Genomic DNA, 26,718 nt, shown 5'->3' on the forward strand with positions numbered 1-26,718 from the left:
ACACATAAACCAGGATCGGCAGGGGACGCACACACGCACACACACACACACACACACTCCTGCTCCACTCTCGTCTCCTATTTAAAACCGCTGCAAAGCTTGGATGTGTGATCTGTTAGGTGTAAACCGGTGGTGGAGATGTTCCACGATCTGTGTAGAAGATGTAAACCTGTGTGTGTCCACTCCTGTTCGTCACGGCCATGTCGGGAAACATGGAGCTGTGACGTGAGAAGGGATCCATCGAGAGAGAGAGAGAGAGAGAGAGAGAGAGAGAGAGAGAGAGAGAGAGAGAGAGCGAGAGAGAGAGAGAGAGAGAGAGAGAGAGAGAGGGAGAGAGAGAGAGAGAAATAAAATGGCAGGAGTTCTCGTACTTTCCGGGGGTGGGGGGGGTGGAGGAGGAGGAGGAGGAGGAGGAGGAGGAGGAGGAGGATCTGGATGTTGGTGAGTTTTCGGCATGATGGGATGAAATGTAATGCAAATCCAAAAATAAAAATCGAACCAGAATCTGGTGATGCGGAGAATGTGTAAAATCCAGAGGTCCAGTCTTCTGCTTGAGATCAGGAGGAGGAGGAGGAGGAGGAGGTGGAGGAGGAGGAGGAGGAGGAGGATCACCAAGCTGATCCTCCACCGTCCTCCCAGGTGTTGGGGGTCCTTTGAGGGGTGTGAGGGCGGGGTGATCCTCCTGCGGCGGCGCCCGCGCGCCTCCTCCCCCCCTGCTATGACACCTCGCTGCCGAACACCTCCAGCACCAGCGGGGTGAGCTGCATGCTGTGCTCCGGCTGGAAGGAGAGCGAGCGGTACTGCTTGGAGTGCTCCTCGTTCAGGCTGCGCAGGTCGGCCAGCTTCTGGATCATCTTGGCGTAGAGCAGCCGCCCGCCCGGGTGGTTGACCCGGATGTAGGCCTGCAGCGCCTCCGACAGGTGGTCCTGGAGCTGCTCGATGCGGGCGTGGTCCTGGACGCCGGGGCGATCTGCGGAGAGAAGGGTGAGTGAGAACGCTGTGCTTCATCTTCATCATCGTCGTCATCAGATCGTGCTCCTTTTCTATTGAGCTCCAGCACGTTAACACATCACTGCCACATTTACCGGCTTCAAATGAATTATTCACTGGAGCACTAAGTTCTTCTTCTTCTTCTTCTTTTTTTTAATTAATAAAACGTCTTTTCAGGTTGGAACATGACGTGTCTGAGCTGAAAGCAAAGTTACTTTTAAGTTTCACTGCTCTGAGTCACAGGCAGAGGCGGAAAAACAACGACAGTGAATCAAGAGCTTTTTCACGTTTCGCGTCATCCAGGCGATGCACTGGTCACGTTTCAACAATCAATACTCCCCGTCGTTTCAAAAAGCGTCAACTCACAACTTGCATGTGCAAGCGTCGTGTTCGATACGACGGCGGTCTCACTCAGCCGCCGATGTGCGGCAGACACTTTTATGACGCATAAACAGCAGGCAGGTCGTTATAATGGCACATTTTATGTTGCAGATTAAAACCTGGAAGTCGTCTGAGCCTGTAATAATCACGAGGGCCGCTTCAGGCATCTACATAGAGACCCGTCAAGTCTTCAAAAGAAGTGGTGGTTACCCCCCCCCCTTCCCCACATCACACTCACTCTACAAGCACTTTTTTTTTTTTTTCAAACTCGGACGTCTTGTATTTGTTAAATTCTTGAGCTCTTTTTTATTAAACTTGTTCTCGGCAGAAGGCTGCGAGGAACAAGTCCTTGGCAAGATTTGAGAAACGACCTTTTCAAGCACTTGCCGAAGAGATAACGTCACGCAAAGAACTCAAGGCCCAAGAAGTAAAGGAGCCTGAGGTGTTTTCCCTCCTTTCTCCACGTGTCCTTGCTGCTAATGGACTCCTTCAGAAGTTTTCTGTGTCGCCCCGCTTCCAATCAATGGCGTGCCAAACTGCCCCTGCTGCACCCATTCACCGCGCTGGAAGCTGAAACCCACCTGCACTCTGATCGCTGTACGGGAGTCAGACACACACACACACACACACACACACACACACACACACACACACACACACACACACACACACACACACACACACACACACACACACACACACACACACACACACACACACACACACACACACACACACACACACACACACACACACAGAGCGGTACCTGGGGAGAGCAGGCAGATGGCCATGAGCAGCACGTGTTCCTCCTCGTGCAGGTTGAGTTTCTTCAGACCGACCTGGAACTTGACCAGCGGCTCCAGCAGCTCCAGAGTGTGACCGGCTGCGGAGACGCAAATACGAAAAGAGTGAGCGGCTCGGGTCCTCACTGCTCTTCGTCCTCGCACTCTTCCGTCCTCACACCCTCCCGCTGGAGGCGTGCGCCAGATCTCGTCCACGATATTTTCATAAATGTTGCTTTGACAATGTGCAATATCACAGGGTCAAGTATTTACAGTGGAAACGGTACAGACGGTAATGGAGAAGTGTGTGTGTGTGTGTGTGTGGTGCCTCAGGAGCCAATCGGCAGGCAGGATTCAGTCACCTGGCGAAAACCTGCTCTCAATCAAGCGGCCATGAGAGGCCAGCATGGAGGGAATGTGCAGGAATGTGCGTGTATTTTCAGCGACTTCCACTAATCTATCTTTGACACCGCCAGAAAATCCCAGTCCACCTGCTACACGTTCTCCCCCGAACATCTGTGGGTGTGGTTATATTTCCTTTTCTTTTCTTTTTCTACAAGAAAAATAGCGATTTAAACAGCTTCCGTGCCACGGAGATGAGAAATCAGATGAGAGGGATAAAGAGAACGACGTACATGGTTCAGAGAATGGCCAGAGAGAAGAAGAAACGCAGCATTCGATGGTTTACTCTTGGGTAAACCTGGATAATAGTCAGACTAGGTGTTATTATCCTTCAAAACGTTTCAGGCTAACAAATGTCCTGTAGCTTTAATCCCAGTGTCATTAGCTGGAAAGAGGTCAAGCAGAGGAGACAGGGGACAGAAAGACTGGAGCACAGAGAGAGAGGAGGAGCCACGAATGCAGCTGAGAGAGAAAGGAGAAGAAGATTGAAGTAAATCGGAGGTGTGAATGGAACAATCCATAGATGTCCTGGGTCGCAAGAAGAAATGTCATTTTTTTTTGTGGTAAAGAAATCCCATTTTAAAGGATCTCGTCAGATTATTGTTATTGGGATGTTTTAAATAATTCTCAAATTTATAAAAAATGTTTTTTTGTTGTTGCCCATATCGCACACCCCTACCTCTCACCCTTGATCCTCACATCCTCAATCTTCATAACCCTCTCACCCTCCATAATCACACCCTCACGTCTTCCTGCGTCAGGCTCTGTTGACTCGTGAATGAAAGAAAAACTTTAAGCAGGAGAATGATTGCTCTCTATTTATACTTCTGGCCCCAGCCTGAAAGGCTGAATACAGCTGTGTGTGTGTGTGTGTGTGTGTGTGTGTGTGTGTGTGTGTGTGTGTGTGTGTGTGTGTGTGTGTGTGTGTGTGCAAGCGCGCCATGAAAATACCTGGAGTCCAAACCTCGCCATAATGTGCAAGTGTGCATAGAAAAGCAAGTGTGTGGGTGATCCTTGAGCAACTGGGTTATATAAAACTAGAGAGAAAACAATCACAGCTGTGTCATCAGCTCCAACAATAAACACTTTACTGTCCTTCAGTGTGTGTGTGTGTGTGCGTGCGGTCTTCTATTGATGCAGAGCTTCATGTTGGCGGCCTTGGTGGAAACATCCTGACAGCAGGAGGGAGGACGCCAGCGAGCCTTGTTGTAATCAATAAAGGAGGTCCGTGTGCCGGAGCTGCTTCATGCATCGATTACGCCGCCGCCGCTCATCATCCCGCCCCAGAACGCACTGCTGCTGCCGCTGCGACCAACCTTTAGTGACGTCGTTGATGCAGTACTTGAAGTCGGGCCCCCCGCAGCTCCAGGACATGTCCTCCAGGCTGAAGGACTGGTTGGAGCGCAGCATGATGATCTCGATGGCGCTGGACTTCAGCAGGGCGATCTGGTCCTCCGCTGTCAGGTCTCTGCGGGGCACGAGGAGTACAAGTATGAGCTGGGCGTGGTCTCTGCTGCAGCTGGAGCTGCGTTCTGTTCGTCTGCTGCAGCTTTTTTCCTTCACTTGCACTTATTAACGTTGAACGGGCGGCGGCGAGTTCGTCGTTTCAGGTGACTGAGAACATTCACGTGATGAATTCACCCTCAGCTGCTTCACTGACTTTGCAATCACAATGAGGGCACAAATAATTTCAGCCCCCTTTTATTGTGCAAATGAAGCAACCGAGTAGCTGGACTGTTTTTATATCACTGAAGCAAATCAATTCATGTTGACAGTGTGAACTCAGTGCAGAAACGGCCACATTCAAAGAGAGTGAACCAAGAGATCCTTGGTGTTAAACCCACACAGCGACGTGATCTGCTCATCTCATCGCCTAATAAAAAGGAAAAAACTCGAAACGGGTTGATAGATAAACCACCTCTTTAGTGCTACTTGGAGATTTTAACATCAAACTCGCCAGTGAGAAAAAGAAATGCACATAACAGACACTGAAGTAGAGTGTCTGTGGAAGTCAGGATGTATTGTTTACACACAAGTTACAAGGTAATCTCCATTTTCTGCCAGCAGTGCCTCAGCTGCTCTCTTAACTCGACCTTTCTTACAATGTGAAACGTCTATTTTTGGACCGCGAGATAAAAATCTCTCAAAAAATGATATTGTTGCCAATGTTTTTTTCCCAAATTCACAGCTCTAACCAGAAGGATTACTGCAGTGGGAAAGACCATTTTGATAACTGCAGTTTGTCTTTTGCCTTCATTTCATGGCTCTATCTGTGTTTCTATCCTATAAAAAAAGTGTGTTTTCTATATAAATTCTATTCTATGTCTACGCAAAGAAAAAAAAAACACTGATTTGTGCATGTGAATGTTTAACATGAACTGTAACGACGGCCCCCTTTACATGTTTTCAAGTGAAAACGCAGCATTTTGGGGTTTGTTTACATGAAGTGTCCGGCTGCTAGAGACCTCCAGCCATTTAAACTATGGTTGGTTTAATCCAGCTAATGAAGACCGTTAATGAACGTGACAAAGAATCAGCTGTCCTCAGATATTCCAGCCACTTAAATGGGACAAAGAGACGGTCACTGTGATCTTCAGATCTTCAGATCACAGTGACCGTTCAGAGTTGTGACCCACGGATTGCCTGATTGGGGCATTAAAGAAGATTAAATAAATTTATTTTTTTTACAAGAATAATAAGATAAAATCCTCACAATTTCCACAATCCTCTCACCAGATGACAGGTATGCATGAGGCAGAGCGGGCGAGTTAACCACCCACGTTATAACTGAGTGAGAGAGAACTTCATTCATTATATTTACGTTGCTGTGGCAACAGAGCGCACACGTGTCCGTTGACAGCACACTAAGTGAACACACGGCATTTCAGAGAAGACACCGTCTTTATTTTTCTGGGGAAAAAAGAAAAAAAAGAAAAGATAATTACAGTCAATACGCAGAGCGGCGCGGTGGTGTAGCGGCGAGCGCTCCCGCCCCACGAGCCACACATGTCACAAAGTGAAACCACGCTCAAATATTTATCCATGTATCTAAATAGAAGGAAACACAAAAAAACAGCTTGTTCCACTGAAGTAGTGTCAGAGTTCTGGGATCTGGAGGAACCAGACCCCAGAACTCTGACACTACTTCAGTGGAACCAGACCTGGAGGGTCTGGTCCGAGCTGAAGGCCACCGTCACAAACTGCTTTCATCCTCGATTCTGATCGAACATGTCGGTGGGATCAGGAAGTTTCAGTTCGTCTCACAACCTGGAAACTCCAGGACGTTTTAAAAGAACAACTGTTCTTGTGTATGGAGGCGCTGCAGGTTTTCAGGGTTTTATTGCTTCTGCCACAGGGATTAGTGTCCCTGCTTCTTTATTGATCCTTCGTCATACTGTGAGAGCTGGGAGAGGCAGGTTATTGTCTTTATGATCGATTACATAAGTAGTGTTTATATAATGAAAGTAAAAATCCAAGCTCCACAGTTAATCAAATATTGATTCGGATTTGGTTGCTATGATTAAATAAACATTCATATCAAGAGATATTTACGTCGGTCCGCCAACAGGGGGCGAGCATGAGTTTAATGCCTCAGTGACCTGCCTGTGTGCAGGCAGGTCAGAGTCCAGGTTACAAGACGTTTCAAGCGAAACTCCTTTGCACATTTTCGCTCCGGTAAAGTTTTGCGGCTTTCACAGCCTTAGATTTTCACTCCTCTACGTCCAAACTCTAAAAATGTAATATTTCCAGAAGCTCATTTGTAGTTCTGAACATATTTGTGATGAGGTTTAATGCATGGCATGAGACCACGCCACATTAGCTGCTTAATCGTGTGTCAAATGTGAGCGCTGCTGGTTTGAAAAGCAGTGGTTTGCGTTTCATTTTTTAAAATTAAAAACTAAAATAATTCCCTTTATGAGTCTGTTTCTTAGTAAAAAAAAAAAAAACAATTAACATACAAATCGCGGCAATGTTGAGCAGCGATCTTTGATGGCAATTCATTTTCTATCTTGGCTTGGATGCATATGATGTATCAAGTATAATTCATTTATATATGAAAGATTTGAGCTGCTATAAAGTTTAACAATGATCCAGAATCCATTTGAGGTGAAACACAGAAATCAACCAAATAATAACGGCTAATAATTGTCATTATCTTTTTGTTTTTGGGGGGTGGGGGACCATAAAGTGGACTCCAGACTCCTCGCTGCAGCGTCCTGACAGAGACGACAAAGCTCCACTGTAACGGCACATGTATACAAACAATTAGCGCTGATTTCACTGCATGCAGATACACGCCTGTGCATTATTTATCGCTGCAGCTGTGGCGTCCCCGCTCTTTGGTTACAGGGCGCCTGCATGTGCATACGTTTAGAAAATCACGTCTCTGCCCAGCGTGCGTTCATATTAAGAAAAAAAACAAAACAAATAAAAAAAACAACAACAACAACAAACAAACTGCAGCCTGTTCTGTGTATTCTTGGAAAAGCGTGTTTGCTTGGGAGCGATGAAACAAGCTGGCCTCGGTCTTCGTGTTTCGTGGTTCTGAGTGGATGAAGTGACGTTTTACTGCCAAACGAATGATTATGATGCAGATTATTTAGGATTTCTGCTCGATTATTGGCAGTGAGGCACGAGGATGCTTAATTTTCCTGTGTGATTAAAAGTTACTCTACCAGAAAAAAAAAAGTCTTTGACGTATACTTCCCATAAAAGGTCTCATTTCCAACCCGCAGTTGCCTGAATCGATCCCACCAAAGTCGCCATGTTTACAAACAAACCGGAATTTGTAGCCACCAAACTGTGTTTATGTCTCGCTGACTTGACTTCTTATCCTGAATCCTGCCCCAAGGATTTCTGGGATATCAAAGATAGCGTCGCGGCACCTCCGGCGAAAATACCAACTTTTTTACTGATTGAGAATAAAAAGCCAAACGTTCTCAGAGAAAAAGTGTTCAAGCCACAAAGAATAATCTAAACTGTTGTGAAAATGATCTTTTGATCTCGCAAGGATCGAGTGAACAGACGGGATCTTCCCTCTGGAATCTTTGGGAGTTTCCGTGACTGCGAGACGTCAACAGAGCCCCGTCTGTTCTCTGAAATTCAAATACTGTAAATACGTGTTTGTATGAGTGTGATGGTGAATTTCCTTCAGAAAGGTATCGACAACGTATTAAGAGATGCACATGAATAACTACAACTAGGCTCTAAAAGTTAATTTTCCTGCTGGAGGAATCAGTAAATAGGAGCCTTGTTTGTTAGTTTGTTTTGATTTCTGCTTCTGTAATTGTTACATAAAATATAATAATGTAAAACAAAATAAAAAAAAAATATATATGTTTAAAGAATGCAGCGGTGATTGACTATATGGCACAATAATTATTCTAAAAAACATCAGAGTGAACTTGATGCAGAATTAATATGGTCGTGTTGAATTAACGTGCATCTCATTTCAATGGAGTCCAGAGTTGGACTGTCTCCTCCACGGCGCCGCCCGTACCTGAAGCCGGGGATCATCTTGGCGAAGCCGATGACCTTCTGGATGCTGTAGGAGACCAGGTCGGCCAGGTGGGGCAGCATGGAGAGCTTGGTGTCCTCCTCGCTGGAGTCCGGGCTGCTGGCGCCGTCCTGGTACATCATCAGCAGGTTACTGAAGTTCATCTTGGTGTCCACCGACTCTGCTCATGGACACAGGGGGACGCAGGCAGGGACTCCAATTACAAGGTTTATTAAACTGTGACTCAAAGCAACGACCGGGCTTCTGGTGTTATAATGAGCGATAACAGGAAAATGCAACTTCTACTTTATATGTTAAAAAAAAAAAAAAAAGAAAGAAGAAAGAAAGAAAAGAAACTTGGTTCGGCAGAAAATATTCATAACTTGGAAGAACACTCCGACCACAGATGTTTCCAGCCCTTAAAAAGAAAACACATGTACTTGTAAATTGGTGCCAATCACCCCTATCCATCCCCGCATCTTTATTGTAGATAAATACACAAATGTCCTCGAGGTGAACTTCCAAATCTCGAGTTTGTGGAGCACATGTGCAAGCGTTTTGTTTTGTGGCGAGTCGGAGACGGGCGGCGCTGATGGGGGCAGGGGTGGGCGGCGGAGGACTCCGTCTGGGATCAGGAGATGCGTTCACGGCGGCGGCGGCGTCCTTGGCCGGGGTTGACCCGCAGCGACGGGAGCAAACAGAGGGAGGACTCACCCGGCGAGTGGTTGAAGGAGTCGGAGGAGGCATCAGACAGGGAGTGGAGGGAGGCGGCTCTGCTGGCGCTGCGGGTTACCGGACCCTCGCGCACTGGGGGCTGCCAAACACACCAGAGAAACACAAATATTAAGACCGTCACAACTCCCTGAAAACCAAATAAATGTCCCGACGCGAGCAGGCCCCGATTCACAGAAGAACGGTTACAGGAAGACGGAGCGCGCGTCTGGGGGTTTTACTCGGAATTTTAAAGTGGAAAAGTAGTGACCACATGTGTCGCCGTGGAAACATCCAGACGGGCCGGAGAGCGACGAGGCAGAGTGCTGACGGCTCGCCCAGCAGAGCACAGGCAGCTTAAGGACATGATTGAACGGGTGAGGTGCGTGTGTGTGTGTGTGTGTTTCGCCGTCAGGATTACCTGACCAACCCATCTGCTACAGGTCATGTGCAGGTCAACGCGACGCCGGCGGCTCCGTATCTGGAGAGTTCAGGTATTCAGTCCCCGGCGGGAGCCACAATCACACCTAACAATAACAGGCGGCGGGGCGCCGGGGAGACTTCCTGCAGCCGATCTGTGCTCTCCATCTCATTTACTCGCTGCGCGGGAGGATCGGGTTAACGACACGGAGGCCGAGAACACGACACCGGCCCCGCGGATGGAGGAGCGCCTCGGCGGCTTGCGCAGAGCGGAGGAAAGTGGAAACACAGGTGTGTGACGGGAGCTGACGGCTCAGTCCGAAGGGAGTAACGGGCCTCGTTTCCACGACAACGCTTCAGGGTCAAATAAAACAAAAACAAAAACATGTAAATGTGAAAACGTCCCGTTTTCACATTTACATGGCAGCATGGAAATGTGAGAAATGATGACATCCATGTAGTTTTCATGTTTGGCCACTGGTGGGTGCTGTTGTTTGTTTTGGGTTTTTTTTGTGATGAAACCAGGCGTAGAGCAGAGTCGTGGTGGACATGTGCAGTAGCAGCGTATCAGAAAAGCTGTGTTTCCCCCCCATTTACATGGACTGTTTTCAAAAAGTTGTGTTTTCAGTGGCTTTGAGCAGTTATATGGTAAAAGGATCCTTAAAAATGCAATGAAAGTTTTCCATTTTCAGTCTCTACATGTGTCTTTGTTGTCTCGCCTGCTTTTCCCCCCAGTTTTCCCTCGTTGTTCCATTGCACCCACTGCTCGGATACGTTTTTATTAAAGTTGTGTTTTGAGCTCCGACTGACTCTCAAATATAAAATTACCAAGTACCGGGAGAGTTTCGCATTGTTATTGTCCATCAGAAGAACTATTTAGCACAGATGTGGTGCTCAAGTGTGGTAGCAGCGTTCAGAAAAGCAGCCGTACTAACAGTCCTGGCTGAGCAACATCCAATCCAAACTAAATATGCACCAATGAGGAGTCCCACAACCTCCAACCACTCGGACTGCAGCTTCAACGTCCTGATGAAATCCTGAACACGTCGCGTCGACGTTCAACACTCATCCCAACATTTGTTTTTCACACAAAAGCTTCACGGCTCCTCGACTCCTCACCATCTGTCTGGACGGCTTCACTCTGGGCAAGTTTTACTGTGTTTTGTTGTGAGTTTTTTTTTTTTTTTTTTATAAATAAATCTGACATGAATTCATTTTGCTTTTTCAACCGTGATCTCCAGCAAAAACCCACTGCAAAAAAATGCAACGGAGTTTAATTTTGTCCGATGGTTTTGGAAGCCAGAATGGAGATGCGGTCGCTCCCCCTCTGAAGATGTTACGCAACACACACACACACACACACACACACACACACACACACACACACACACACACACACACACGCTAAAAGAGGAGATTTCTCAGCACAGTTAGATAAACGAGGTGAGCTTTTTTGAATTATCTATTGTTTCAAACCACAAGCGTGGCTGAGCGAGACGGAGGCAGGCGGGAATTTTGCACCATCACGATGAAGATAAAGTAAATGGATGATACAGCCTTTGCTTTGTTTACTGTCTATTCTAATTCAGGCTAAACTCTGCGGGAACTCACATGGATTCAGGAAAAACCTCAGCACGGATAAACGAGCCTCATTTTTTTTGTGTGTTTCACCAGAAATTCTACTGAGCTTTACTGAGATGACAGCCAGAATGAAACAACGTGATAATGTTGCATTGTTGTCTCACCTTTGCAATTTCCTTGAAAGTCAGTTTTTTTTTTTTTGCATTAGTATGACCCAGAACTCTCTTATTTAGATACTACAGATTAAGCCCAAGGTCAGGGGTGTCTAACAAAAGGCCCGCACAACACAACACAACACAACACAACAATCGACACACATTGACTCAATATGCTCGATATTTGCGATGTCGGTGATTCTACCATGAAAAAGCAAACTAGCATCAGCCTCAGAGCCACGCTGTCACGATGCAACAGCGATAGAAGTTTTTTTTTTAAACACTTGAAGGTTTTATTAAAACTGGCTTCAAGTTGGGATTTCAGTCATTTTAATAGTTCTTTATTATTGGCATTATAACATTTAAATTTGAACGTTGTCTTTATTGTGGTGCAATACCCCAAACCAAACAATTACTATAGAAAATTACTACAAAACAAAACCAATTCTAATGAAATCTTCTGGTGCTACAGACAGTGAAATGTCCCAAAATAACTTCTATAGCTGTTGCATTACAAACTCACCCTGACGGCACGGCTTTAATGCTGCTATGATAGTTTTTCTAGCTTTTACAGCAGCATCACCGATACCTCAGCTCAGAGTTGTGTTCTTTCCACGACTCTTAAGAAATTTCTTTGAAATATGAACAATTTCCTGGTCGTTTGGCCGGATTGGAGCCTCTCACAGGTCATTTCTGCCCCACGGGACTCATGTTTGTCACCTCTGATGTCAACATTGTCATCACGTATGAACTGCGCCACAACAAAGACAGACGTTATTTTACTGTTTAAATTCAAACGTCATTATAGCGCTACTTTACCCAGCAGGCCCACTGAAATTAACTAAAATGTGTTCGACACCCCCCTGCCCTACAATCAACTGGCCACGATCAGAAATCTTGCTGTTTTGTTTATAAGTCAAAGACATGTGAACCAGAATACCAGCTTGAATTGAGAGTGAAAGATTGTGTCGGTGCGGCGGAGGAGCTCCTGGGGACTCACCCTGAAGCGGGAGAAGTCCGAGTAGGAGGCGTCGTAGGTCTTGTGATGGGCCTCCACCAGGCAGGAGATCATGCGCGCCTGCTCCTCGTTCAGCCGGGGCCTCATCGCCTCCCGCGCCGCCTCCTCCTCCTTCCTCTTCAGGATCATCTCCTTTTTCCTCTGGACCTCCTCGTCCGTCAGGATAACTGCGAGAAAAGGGACGCGCACGTTCAGAAACAAACCCACCAGTGGGTGGAAAGAAAAAAAAGAAAAGAAAAGAAAAAAAGAAGTGGATCTGAATTCCACTTATTTTGAGCGCCATCCTCAAGTAAATGACCCGAAATGCTTTCGAGCAACAGGAAGTAGAACCGAGCTGGAGGACAGAACAGCCCAACTGAGAGTGAAAACAGCAGAGGGGAGATGTAATGTAAGCGCCACATATTTCCATCCCGGGCTCCGTGAAGCATACATCTCGCCGTCGAGCCCTGTCATGTCTGCAGACCTTTTATAAGGCTGATGCGGCGGGTGTTGGATATTTAAGTGCCTCCTGGTTTATTCATGCTGCAGGAGCGCTGCGGAGTGCGTTAGACGTACTGTTTATAGTCACTCCTTTAGGTTTTTGACGAGAGGAGCGGCTCTGCGGGGAAGGCTGGGGGGGAGGCTGGCACGCCACTTCCTCATGTCTCGGGGCACTACGTTGCTTTAAAAATCTTCTATTCTCAGCACTAATTATTTATCGCAGATCGCACCAGATTCACATCTTTCTGTCACGTCTCGAAAACACAGTGCGACGTGAGGAGCGGATGATGTGCTTATCATTAACTTACTTCTCCACACTGCGCTACAATCGTTTCGCCGACGCTTTAAATGGTAATGTTGCCTTTATCCTGGATGTTTATGGAGCTTATTTACGCACCTTCAGTCAAACGTCTGTCTCTTTAACTTCCTCACTTCCCCGCATGCTCTTTTTCGGCTGATTATACAGTTTCCTATGCAAACCCGATGCTTCACACACTTGTAATTTGACACAGGTATTATTTTGCCTGTGAGTATTGATTTTAAGTCTGAACTGACTGACTTTTTCCACAACATGCAGGTAAATAGTGGAGGAATTCATGTCTTCCAAATACTCACATTTCTTACGGGAGTATTTCTTGGTACTAGTATATCGTCAAGTAGGTGACTTCCCTTCCAGATAAGTATTATTATTATTTTTGGGAGGCAAACAGTCTCGACTTTTTAGCTTTTAATAAAAGTGAGTTGAGGTTGGTTCAGGCCACTTTGTACTATTTTTAAATCAAGCAGCTCCAGGTTTAGGTCCCCTTTTCACAACGTCTCAGAAAATGTTTGTGTTTAACTAGTAATGTTTTGAAAATGTAGCATTTGTTAAATGGGCATTTATTTTGACAAGTTTCCTTTTTACTCGGTTTACTGCATTTTCACAAAGTTCCACCTCGTCTAATGTGACCTGAGGGAACATGAGTACGTTTTCCTCAAGGGTGAGACACAGTATAAACATGATTGTATGAGTAAATTGTTTTTAATACTGTAATATTTATAATAATCTACATAATAACACATATTATATTTATTTTACCTCTAATGACAAATCATGATCTCACAAGTAACATATAAAATGAACCTCGAACCTCAAGCTGAAATACGTTCTTGTTGAATTTTACAACAGTTATACTATTATATATTTTGAATATAACTGCTAACATCATTTAGTATTAACACGGAGTATAACATCGTATAAGCTTTAAATTCATAAAACGAGGAGAAAGCAGAGAAGCATGATGGGAAGCAGGACTTCATTCCAATAACAGAGGGATTTTCTAGTTACTCAGTACCGTCAAAAACACACCGTAGTATCGGAAAAGTCGAAGATTTCTGAGAAAATGGTTAAAAAAAACACAATACATTTGACATATTTTAACTATTCAAAAGCAGACAAATGACAACATAAGAAAACTCTATTAAAGCAGCGTATACGTTTGCATTTTGAAGTACAAAAGGTAGAATCACACTGATCCAGCCATGATGGGAGGAAACTGTTGTCTGGAGTCTTACAGCAAACGGACACATCTGCCACCAAAGATGGACGCACAAAAAAAAAAAAAAACTTGTGCACTATTCCACCTCCCTGCAGCAGTGTGTTTGTTTTTTGGAGCAAAAACCTCCCACATCTGGACCTGCAGAAAAAAAAGCCCCTCACGGTGTGAAACCGGAAACCTGGCATTACAAGCTGGAGAGCCCGGAGACGCTTCACGATATGGAAAACAGGCGACATCTGTATTGAGAGAAATCTTTGTAATCCTGCAGCGACTCATCCCGTTAAGGCCACTTCTTTAAATTATGAGCCGAAGTGAGAAAGCCGGGTCAAAAGAAAGCATCTGCAGATGCAGACTGGAGCCACTGGAGGGAAAAACTTTTAAATGGAGAGCGACTGCAGATAGAAATCTGATTTGAACTGTTTCGATAGCAGGGAGCAGCAGCGGGGTGGGGGTGGGGGTGGGGTGGGGGGGCCTTTAGCCTGATTTATTTCATTTCAGGAGAAATCCTGATAAAAAGAATTTGTGTTAAACTTAAAAAGAAATAAACAAATTCACTGGGTTTGTGTTGTGGCTCGTCGAGCTCCTCTTAATAGTTTGTAAAAAAAAAAAAAAAGAATAAATAAAATAAAATTTAAGAAAATTATATAAAATAAAATAAAATAAAGTAAAATTTAATAAAATAAAATAAAATAAAATACAATTAAATTAAATTAAAATAAAACAAAAATAAAATGTTATAAAATTAAATCAAATTTTATTTAATTAAAAATACATGTAATTTAATTTACTAAAACAAAGATTGAATTATTGACTAATTTGTAGGACATGTAAAAATGAAATACCAACATAAATGAATGAATGAATAAATTTTTTTATAAAAAATAGATACATACCTACATAAATACAACTAATGAATAAATAAGCAACACACAAAGGAAATAAACCGTAGTGCTAAACAGTTCTGATAGTTTTGACATTACTGAAAGTTTCAGGCTACAAAAAAAAACAAAACAAAAAAAACAAACATAATATTTCTCATCGAAATGCTCAAACTCATTTTGCTCCAGTGCCAATCGGACACAAGTGGGTATTAATGGAGTCAAATGATAATTTTTCTTGTGCTCTTAGTGTTTGTGATCCAGCTGTCCCGTCTCCGTGGGTCACTGCTGGACTCAAACACTGACCCCGGAATGCCTCGGCCCAGATTGACTCTTTGCCACGGTAAACGATTACCCATGAAGTGTCCAGCTGTGCAGACAGACAGACAGACAGGCAGTCAGACAGACAGACAGACGGAGAGATAGACGGTACGTGGCTGCCAAAGAAGCGACAGGGCGAGATGGCTCGGCCCCAGAAAGATGACATAACAGCCGCAAATACCGCGACAAGTTGGATTCACTGCCAGGAACTAAAAAAAAAAAAGAGGAGAGACGCTCTCACTATTTATTCCTCCAGCAATCATCAAAAGCTGTTTGTTTGGGTTTGCAGGCTCGGCAGGTGGCAAGACAGGCCTTGTTTCATTCAGAATGCAGAATGAAGCCTCTTTCACAGCTGAAGGAGTCAGAAATATTCATATTCATGAATTCATATACAGTACGTCTTCTCCCTACAGATACTGAAGTCGTGCTCCACTTTCACAGGTTCATTATTTATACGCATTCATTATTAACATTATTTCAACATGACTTTTTTTTTTTTTTAACAGCATCTTTGTAACTGTATTGCTGTGATCTATGTCCGTTAATGTGTTTTTGTCAATTGCTGGATACAGAAAGTGTACACACTTTGCTGAGAAATGTTAGCCTCCCCTGTGCTTCACGAATAGAATGAAAACCTTTCTTGGTAGGTCCCTGACCTGGGGATGGATTTCTTTTTTTTTTCTTCTTTTTTTTTGAGCAAGTTATTATTTACCTGCTCCTAAAATGATGATATAATGTGCTGCCATGAGCGGCCATGTGGTTATAAATACATCAGATAAATATACAATTTGCAGCAACTGCTAATTTGAGAAACCAATGACATGACATGGACGGCACTAAATTAAATAGTGCTGGGATCACTTCATACTGGGCACTGGTTGTTCTCCTGGAGGCTGTAAACAACTATATTTGAAGTGGATTCTCAGTGATTGCGCCCACAGAAGGACGTTACATAACCACGTAATGTGGCGGTAAAGACAACATCGGCATTAACAGCTACTACGACAAGCTTTGAAAGAAAAAAAAGAAAAAAAAGAAAAGAAAATCGCCAGGCGACTGAATGTGACTGCTAACCAGGATTTACTTGGCTTTCATCTCTTTGAACCCGCTGTCATTAATTAGGCTTTGGCTGCACTCCAGTGTCCGACCCGGTCGCAGGCCAGGAACAGGCTGCCTCGCACCACTCCTTGTGGTGAGGGACTTCCAAGTACGGCGGCCATAACTCAATCATGAATAGGCACAGTTTGGTCAAAATGTTTTGGCGCGGGCCGTCAAAGCAGCTATTCTGAGGGCCGGCGCATGATTGAAGCAGTCGGCCACCCCGGGCCAAGTCCGGCGGCCCTGAATGGAATCGTTAAGGCAGGAGTCCACAAACAACAACAAGAGACCGTCAAAGGGAACATCTTGACCACCCCGCGGTGCCTGGCCCGACGGCCAGCGCTTTACCAAAAAGAACGTTTGGTGTTGAGGCAGCGACTGACTTTATGTGGGGATGTGGTGCCTGGCGTGGCACGGAGACGAGGGCGGTGGGGCGGAAAAGAAAGGCAGACAGTGTGGGAGGGGAGGCGGGGTGGGGGGGGGGCAAAGGGGGGGGGGGGGGGTAGGACTGGTCCCGGTCAACACCAGCGATGCCAGAGACGTTGGCAGAGGCGAGGAAGCAGAGAGCCCCCCGTGGTGGAGGCCAGAGGTTCGCAGCGGGCTCACTCATTAAGCAGCCCCCGCCACGCACTCCCACACAATGGAGGCGGTGTCATATCGAGCTGCATTTCATGTAAAGCCAATTTCTTCTCGCGCCGATGCCCCCCCCCCCGGGGGCCCCCGCGATGCCCGCGGGGTGAGTCCGGGTCAGGCAGGCGCCCGGGGGGGGGGGCACCTCCACACGCCGAGCGGCTTTGTCGTAGAACGGAGACAAACGGCGGTGGCGGGAAGGTGTCGGGTGTAAACGACTCAGCACATTCAGAAACATGTTTTTAATTCATGAGGGTTTGTACGTTTCTTTAAAACCACCTGTGCACCTGTTTCTTATCTGAGCAGACTCATCGGAGGCCCTGGGGCCTTCAGAGCTGCTGACTGCCGTCCCGCTCATGCAAGATGTGCTACATGTCAAGGGTTCCATGGAAAATGCTGAGTTTCTTTAAAGGTGTACATTTTTTTATTTTGTGTGTGTGTGTGTTTGGTTTACAAACATGAAAACGGTCGGGAGGCAGTATCTGCTTCTCAAAGATGATCAAGTTGTTCAGAAACTGTACGGTTGGGATTGTCAATCATTTTTCAACACTTGTTCTTTTTCTAAACTGTTGGACTTTCGCCTCACGAACTTTGCAAATATTCAGTTATTTCAATTCATACTTGCAATAATGGGTCTACTTAATACGGTAGAAGGTGAAGGTAGAAGATTTTACAAAAGATTATTTCTCTGCTTCGTCTGTTGAATAAAAACTGTTCTAGTTCAGTTCCATTCTTTATTCATAAGTGTGTTTTGGCCGTAATCTGGAACTGCCACTTCTTTCTGCCAATCATCGTGGGTTTATTTTGTAAGGTGATGCCATAATTGTGTAAATATAGAAGATTTCACTTACGAGAGGGGGTTTTGACGTGCCGTTAAAGAGCTGGATAATAAACAAACTGTACTTGTGTGACAAATAACCCGAGTGAATTCTGTTAAAGCACATTTTTTCAATGTCAGATGATGAAATGTAGCTTTCTGAATACAGGTACTCTGAAATAATACGGTGTTAAAATAGTTTACTTTTACACTCCAAGCACAAAGCGTTCCTTAGTGCACCTGAGCACAATCCTGTCAGTTCAGTTCGCGTCACACCGATTGTCCACGTGCCAAATGCATCACCAGTGAGTCACACCAGGCAACAAAAGCACCGGAATTCACCTATTCCATGCATTTGTGGTTTTAAAAGCAGCTCCCACTGGGGTTGATTCAGCCAACACAGCTGTTTTCTTTGACATTTGAAGTTTAAAAAATGTTTTTCTCTGGTAAATATTTCAAGGTCGAGGACAGGGGTCTTTATGACCACAAGAGTCATTTTCAGGATCACCAACTAATATTTGTCTGAAATTTGTATGAAATTCAACAGGTCATATTGTGCAAAATTCACTTTCTAATGGTTTTTAATGTTGCTCCCAAGATGTGTGGACGGAGCCAGTCCAGCTCACACAGACATGGCAGATTGTGAATGCAGCTCCTATGATCCAATAGTCAAATGGATGAAAATCAAGGAGAAGCTGGATTTGGGGCAATAACGTTTGAAGATAAAGTTTAAACCAGACCATGTGAAAGTTTTAAAAAGATGGATAATATGACCATGTAAAGAAGCAAACATCTAAAAAAACAACAAAAAGCTATACATTCAAAAACTGAGGTTACATCAAGTTTAGATATACTTTTTACATTTTTAGTTTTGTGGCCATTTTTAGAGTTTTTCTTTTTTATTTCTTTCTTTCATGGATTTTCTCACTTTAGCCTTTTAGCTGCTTACAGCTGCTGTGTGCCTTGTTGTTTGTTAGAACAGCTTGAGCTAAACCAACAATTTCTTGAGTTTGTTTCCCTTTTTTTATCCTAATTTCATTTATTTTTCTGCTTTCTTTTTTCATTTCCCCCTTTTGCATTTTTTTCTTTGTCTTTTTACTCCCAGCCGGGGGGGGGGGGGGGGGGGGGGGGGAGGGGAATAGCCATAATAGCAATTGTATTCAATTTAGTTTGACTGTTCCTCAAGTGGAACTTTTTATTAATTTTTTTAATAGTTCTGCCTTTTTTTGTTCTTGTTACTTTTAAACTTTTAGCAAATCCATCTATTCTGGCTGTTTTCGCTGTTTTACCTTATTTTTCTAGTTTTAAGCCTGAAATGAGACCAATGTAGAAAATCAGTGTGGAATGCAAGTAAAAGAACAAAATGTTAATTTACAAATAATATTCTGCCAGTGCAGATGGGCTGCAGAGCCACATGTGGCTGCAGAGGTTACAGACCTCTGGTGTAGAAACAGATGAATTCAAACAACAATAAAATAAATAAAAAAACTTGTACAACGTGATTAACTGATTACAAAGCCCCCCAATAATTCAATTATGTTGTTTTTTTTAAGTTGTGGTAGATGTCTGACGGTGTGGTGAGCAAAGTGCAAAGGCAGTCAGAGGGACACAACACAAAGCAGTGAGGAGGAGGAGGAGGAGGAGGAGGAGGAGGATGAAGACTCTGAATGAGGGACCCGACTGGAGGGCAGCGCCGCGGGAGAAGCTTGGCTACGGTAAAGACGCTGAGGGCGGGAATTCAATCATCTGAAGGCTGAGACGTTTCAGGAGCTCGACCGCCATTCTAATCCTGTTACAAATAAACACCCGCTCAAGCATACCAATATACACAAAACTCTGATCGCATGAACACACACACACACACACACACACACACACACACACACACACACACACACACACACACACACACACACACACACACACCCATGGGGAGGTCTCTTCCTGGCATCTCTCTCTCTCACCTCTGTCAAATAAGGACAGCGCCGGGGTGTTTACTACGAACTGGGCTGGCACGGCCCGCACAGGGCACACAAACAAAACGCGCACAGTTCTGAAGTGAATGGCGGTCGGGCCGACACAAAGCTGCCAATATAAAGACAGGGCCGGCATGAAAGCAACAGGAACAAAAAACCCACAGCAACAGATAGCAACTGTATTGTGGGGCTGAAAAAAAAAAAAGATTTATCCGCAAACATCTTGAGTTATACCAAAAAAAAAATAAAAAAAAAATTAAGAGTCACAAGCGGATAAACAACACGTATCCTGAAACCGAACCCGGCAGATCTCTAAAGTCAACAAATTCACATCTAACAGCGTGTTATTTTTGGTAAAAGCAAAACTTGTGTGTCTTTCCACAGACGGATGAAGGAAAAAAAAAAAAAGAGATGGCTGGGATTAGAACATGAGGACCGCATGTAACTAAACACACGTACACGCAAACATATTTTCACACACACACGCACACACAATCACATGCGAGTGGTCATGTGAGCAGCAGGTCACATGACGCACTGCTCGCCGCCATGAACAAACAGACACGAAAAAGCACCGACACAAGACATATGTTCCTTCTGCTTTATGAACTACATGCACACACACACACACACACACACACACACACACACACACACACACACACACACACACACACACACACACACACACACACACACACACACACACACACACACACACACACACACACACACACACACACACACACACACACACACACACCTACCAGCCATAGCATTAGGACCACCTGCAATACATTGTGTTTGTTCTGTCGACAAAACAAACTGTGATTTTCTTTCAGGACCAGCTCTGCTGCATCAGACTACATGCAGCAGACTTTGTTCCACAAATGCATCGATGTTGATCAGATCCCGACCACTAAACAACCCCCGTCTGGCCCTGTTGTCCAGTGATCACAATTCAATTCTTACTCTTATTTTTCAACTTCAAACACATGAAGGACCGAGGACAAAATGTTCACTTTGCTGCCCGATGTCCTGCGAGAGGTCCTAATGTTCTGGCTGATCAGTGTACATGCCTCCAGTACAGTGTGTACGTCTCCGTCCCGACCTTCTTATTTTTAGGGCACGGGGCCGCGTTAGCACGCCACAAAGGCATCAATCAAAACAAGGGGACACGTAACAGAGACGCACAGGCGAAGACGGTACGACCGAGCCTGAAGCTCAGACCACACAGTCGCCTCCTCCTGCTTTACTTTTCACTCCTGCAGGGGATGTACAGCAGTGTATACAAGCCATGTATACAACTCCACCACATCCATGCCAGTATATAGTCTGTGAAAGACGCATTTGCCTTTTTTTTTTTTTTACCCCTCCTGCCTTCCCCGAGCCGAGCACAATGCCCACGTTTAGTTGATTAGTGACATGTGCAAAAGAGCACGCAGAAGAATGTGTGGTTATTTTGAAGCTGCGTGCTGGAGCTTGTGCAAGATTTAATCAAAGTAACCTGCAGATCTGTGGTGCAAAGTAAACATTTGACTCCGTGTATGTGTGTGTGTGCGTGCGTGTGCATGTGTGACTGTGGAATTTTTATTGCAATTTTAAATAATTGTTCAATAGTGTCACCACATCGGGAGTCTGCGGAGCCGAGGCGCTGCTACCTGTTGTTTGCAAGAACCACAAGAACGTACTCCTATTTTCTCTTTCCGCGAACGCCCTTTGATCAGTCGTCACTGAAGCTTTTAAACATAATTCAATTTGTCTCCGTTGAGCGTAAACAATAAATCCTGTCCGAGTTGGAAAAATATGTGCCGGGACAAGGCATCCCCATGGCCTGAAATCGCGAAAACTAAACGACAGGAAGCATTGGAGTAGCTAATAAAAACTCAACAATCCGCAGAGGGTTGACCTAATCGCAGATGAGATTAAGGATTCCTCATCACACCATTCAAAGTGTTTATGGACAGTAATTGATGCCTAACCACATATTAGCTTTAGCCTTAGCTTTATATCCAGCGCTTGCAAAACATTTTTTTTTTTTTTTAATTCAAGTACCTCAACAAACACGGGTCACGCACATCTTTGGAGCACCCATGGACTAGTACACAATGACTCTAGTTCTGTTTATATTATGAAGAAAAACAGGCATGAAGCCTGCAAAAAAAAAAAAAAGAAAAGAAAGAAAGAAAGAAAGAAAAAGAGAAGTCTGATTGTGGCTCAAGCTAAATTGAGAGCAGAGCAACATCCGAAAGCCTAGCATGAGTCAGGGGAACACACTGTTCCTGCTCTTCATAACATTGGGATGATTTTCTGATTGAATTTCATCCATGACATGATGAGACGCCCTCTGTGATCACAACGTGAGCTTAACCCAGAAAGAGTTGCTGACAAAAAAATAAATAAATAAGAAAAAAAAAATGGAGAGGAAATAAGCAGGGGAGGGGGTAAGTGTTGTGAATAGTTATGGGGGGAAAAAAAAGAAGGAAATTGGGACCATTTATGTTCAAAAACAGTCAATTAAAATATAACAAACTTCATTATGCCATGTTTCCTCCCAGTTAATTTCGTGTCAATTAATTCAGTCCGGGTTTTGGAGTTTGCATGTTTTTTCTCTTCTCCTCGGCGTCTCTGACTCTGTTTACAATGGTTTTTTTTTACATGCTTTCAATTCCCGTCATTGGGTCGACTCCATTCTCTGTGGAAATCTCAACTTTTCTGAAATGCCCACCACGGCCGTAGTAAATAGTCCTTCTGCACATGCTCAGTCGATGTACAATAACAACGTCTGTGTCATGACTCCCCGGCCATTTTCTCCTGGAACTTAGTGCTTTTATAGTTGAGAGTCACCTGTAATAGCAACAGAACGTCGCTTGTATCTGTCCATACAAATCTGCGTGCTCACCACTGCTACTGTTTACAGCGTGTGTGGTTTCATTACGGCGTGTGAACGGACGTGACGTAAATGCGTGAAGCACTTTCGGTCTGAACGGCAGAAAGAAATGAAAGCGAATCATCTCTGTCGATATTAAACCTAAAGACACGCTGGGTTTGACGTGGAGTCGTCGTGACACGTTAAGAGGACAGCTGTCATCACAGAGTCGAGTTTCCAGCGCTGTACGTGCGAAGCAGCTTCTATAAGGGCTCGGCTATAGTAGTGAGCGGCGGGAACACGGGGCTGCTCTCGTCCCATGAACCTGACGAACAAAGAGAGCATTTTACCCGATAAGAGTCTCTCTCTGGCGCTGCCCCCCCCCACTCCCCCGGCTCCTTCCTCGCTGAAACAGACACTTCAGTGTAGCGTGGCTATTTGTGGTGGAAGCTCTGGCGATCGGCCCTCTGATCCCCGCCCCGGCATCGTCATCCGCTTCACACAAACTAACAAACACGCTCAGTCCGGAGGTGAGTGAAATGCGGCCTCCACAATCGTGCGTCTCTTTGAAGGGGGGGGAAAAAAAAAGAGCCATTGTTGAGCGAGATCTTATCCCGCCGCCCCCTTCATGTCTTTGCCTCCTTGCTTCCTTCCTTCCTTCCTTTCCTTTTCGCTCTCATCCTCCCGCTGTCACCCCGCCGCTTGTCATGGTTGTGCTGACGCTCTCCGGACGCAGAGCTGAAAACCGTCAGGCCTTTCACATTCAAATGAGTGGATGGGCGGGGCCAACGCCGGGCAATGTGATGGCGATTGCAAACACGCGGGACGTGACGGCAAGACTCCGCAGTATAATGGTCGTCCCGGGACGGCTGTGACAAGGTGTCACACTGCGTTAACAACGCTTGAGGAGGCGTCTTCCTCCGCGGCGACTTCTCCTTGTGTAACACCCCGACCTGCTACTGTACGCATAACCAGTAGGGACGAGGAGGACGCCGCTGTCACGGCGCCTCGAAGACACGCAACACAGTGTCCATTCATTGCAGTTCAAATGAGCTACTACGCTCTCATTTGCGCCGGGGAAACTTCCCTCGTGCTTGTTTTGCATGTTGGGAGCAAAAGGAGGATTAGAAATCACAATTATCCGCCGCTATACTACGTGACCGGGGCTGAAGGTGGCCATATGCTACTCCCCGTCCTCATGCATATCCACTCCCGCTCGCTCTAAATCAGGTCAGTTTACAACAAACCATTGACTCCGCTGGCTGCTGCTCCCTCCGCATGTCCTTAAATATTAGATTACGTCCTATTTGCCGCGGCCACAAGGCAGCCCTTTCAGCCACGGCACTTCAATACGAGTTGCAAGAGACTTTTTTATGCGATTTTGATTGGGATGATTTCATTAGGTCGCAGCTGAAACGAAGGACTCGTCGTCCACCGCAGGAAAGAATCCTGTTTGTTTGTCTGTAGGTTTATGAGGGATAACAAATCCCAGGGAGCATATGTTGTCCAGCAGTGTCTGTAGTTTAAAAAAAAAAATAAAGATACGGAAATGGCCTGAGAGGCTGGTGTGCAGGATGGCGGGTGTCTCAATGAATATTACATCAAAGGAACGTCAAGCAGAGTGAAAGAAGATGTTACATCTTGAAATAATATCCATCCGTGCACTTCTGATCTGTGCAGGGAGGCTCGCTTTCTGCACTTCACACACCGTGAGAGCTGAGCAACAAAGGAAGAGTCCGACGTCCCGGTGCAACAGGCACGGTGGCTCGGTGGGGTCGCCTCGATGGAGAAAGCAGAGCAGACCTCGCCGTTGTGGCGTTTGTATTTCTGAAGCAGATTGCATGTTTGCTTTGTGGCTTCTTGTCTCGGTACAGCAGGCCTTTTGTATTTACTCTGCGGCTCTCGTATTTATGTTGCTGCATTCTCCTTTTGTTTTGGGAAGTTTCTCTGCTTCTAGTTTGTTTTCTGTTTCTCTTTCGGTCTGTGACTCCCGGAGCTACGCTGTGGGTTCCTGATCTGCCGCTGACCGGTCTGGAGTGGCAGGTAAAGGCGGAACACCAACAAACAAACCGAAGGACCCAGAGAGATAATATCACAACACGCAAGCTTGTATTTCCAATCCCAGTGCGGCTGAAATGTCTGGACGGGTACAGAAAGCCAACTTACACTCCTTCATCATGCCGATGTCGATGCAGCGTTTGAGGCGGCAGGCCTGGCAGTGGCGCCGGTTGTCCTTGGTGATGGTGCAGCTCCCGTTGAACGGACATGTGAAGGAGGCTTTACGCTTCATGCTGCGCCTGCATGAGGGGAAATCACACCCTTATGTGCTGCGACTGAAACAAAGACTCACGCTACATGCAAAGAAGGATAATCAAAATGTGACATAACTACTTATTCTATATATAAACAAAAGAGGAGAACAAAAGGTGACTTGCCTAATTCATATATTGCTTCATTTATTAGAAAGGAAAAGCACATTTTAATCTTCATTGCGACTGTATTACCAATTAGGGTGGCACGATATATCGCTTTGATATCAACAACCACAATATGGTTACCTGGTTTAGATCAAGAGGCAAAATAAATCAATGCAGCAGAAAATCAACTAACATGACGAATGAGAGGAAGAGAGTCCAAGAACTGCAGGTGGATGTATGGAAGGAAGGAATGGAAGAAAGAAAGAAAGAAAGAAAGAAAGAAAGAAAGAAAGAAAGAAAGAAAGAAAGAAAGAAAGAACAGAGTGATGGGTTCTCCACTGAATAATGGATGGTGTTCTGAAAGCGCAGTTATGCAGCCAGACAGAAAAAGACATACTGTACCTCGACGTCAACAGAGCGGAGAATACAAACAATGAGGCCTCTGCTCTTTGAACACGCAGGCGGTGGAAGCGTGGACAGAAACACGCGCACATGGCTTTGTGCATATTCGATTTAAACATGACTGACGTAAGGCGGAGAGAGACGAGGCTCGTATATGGGGGTTTCTGAACAGTTTGGTCCAAAATGGAATAGCAAGGATCCTGTAAAAAGAATTAGACAATAAAAGAAAAGAGTCCCCCACCTGAAGAAGCCCTTGCAGCCCTCGCAGGTCATGGCGTTGAAGTGGAAGCCGGTGGCCTTGTCCCCGCACACGCCGCAGATCCGCGGCGCATTGCGGTCAAACTCGTCCGGTCCGACCACTGACGTCGTCACCGTCATGGGCTCCATCACTGAGGAGGAGGAGGAAGAGGAAGAGGAAGAGGTGAGCGTCCTCTCCACAGCAGAAGTAACAAGTCTTTGACAAAACCAAACGTGGCTTCCCGAGGCGGTGAGGGAGTGATTTCAACCAGCGCTACTTATACCGACAGGTGTGGGGGCTATTAGCATATGGAGCGAACGGCAGCGGCAGGCAGGTCGTGCGGCGGCGATTGGCCGAGCTCGTCAGCAGACACCACACAGGTGAGAGCGACTGGCGAGGAGCGGAGGAGAAGGGAGAATCACTATGCTGATGGCAACAACGAGCTGTTCGCTGACTTTTTGCACCGAAAACACAGACAAACGTTCATAATCTGTGTCTTTTTTTTCAATTTGGTGCACCGCCGCGATGTTCTTCACTCTGAACGCCACTGACAGGCTGAGCAGGAAGAAGGTTTTTTTGGTGTTCTGAATGCAGTTTCTATATCTTAGAAAGCCATGTGTAATGAGGAATGTGTTCTTCAGGGTTACATGAGCAAGGTGAAACCGATCATCTGTCTTTTGTGCAGAGACATATTGTGAAAGTGGGAAAATTCTGAATACGACAATAACGTTTTGAAATCAAAGGAACTGCTATGGTTCCATAATATGCCCGAAATTCATCATCATCATCATTACATTTGTGCAAAATGCATATTGTAAAAGACTGTGACCTTAAAAGTAGACGTCGATGCACCGACGAGTGCGAGAAGGAACATTTCTAGAATGACAGCAGTTTGAAAAAGCCTTTGATGTGGTAGAACTCTTTCTATTACTTCACAAGTATTTATTGAGAAGTACCTCACAGCTGATGCTGATATATATCCAGAATATATATATATGTATATGTATATATATATATATATATATATATATATATATATATATAAAGAATCGGTACACATGAGCTGCATTCAAACTTCACTGGAAGCTTTTCACTGTAGATCTGATCGAGATTGAAT

General features: G+C 45.1%; 1 protein-coding gene across 1 annotated transcript; it reads right to left on the reverse strand.

Annotated features, from left to right (window-relative positions):
* Window positions 1-703: 703 nt before the first annotated feature.
* Window positions 704-25,750, reverse strand: LOC308130061 (vitamin D3 receptor A; the record flags this gene model as incomplete). The annotated part of the gene is made up of 8 exons (XM_080496244.1): window positions 704-970; window positions 2,138-2,254; window positions 3,872-4,023; window positions 8,056-8,233; window positions 8,767-8,866; window positions 11,920-12,104; window positions 24,711-24,841; window positions 25,605-25,750. The coding sequence occupies 8 exons, from the start codon at window positions 25,748-25,750 to the stop codon at window positions 717-719; spliced, it is 1,263 nt and encodes a 420-aa protein (XP_080352370.1). The 3' UTR covers window positions 704-716.
* Window positions 25,751-26,718: the final 968 nt, after the last annotated feature.

This window comes from Blennius ocellaris (assembly GCF_963422515.1).
Source record: "Blennius ocellaris genome assembly, chromosome: 5".
In the NCBI taxonomy this organism is placed as follows: domain Eukaryota; kingdom Metazoa; phylum Chordata; class Actinopteri; order Blenniiformes; family Blenniidae; genus Blennius; species Blennius ocellaris.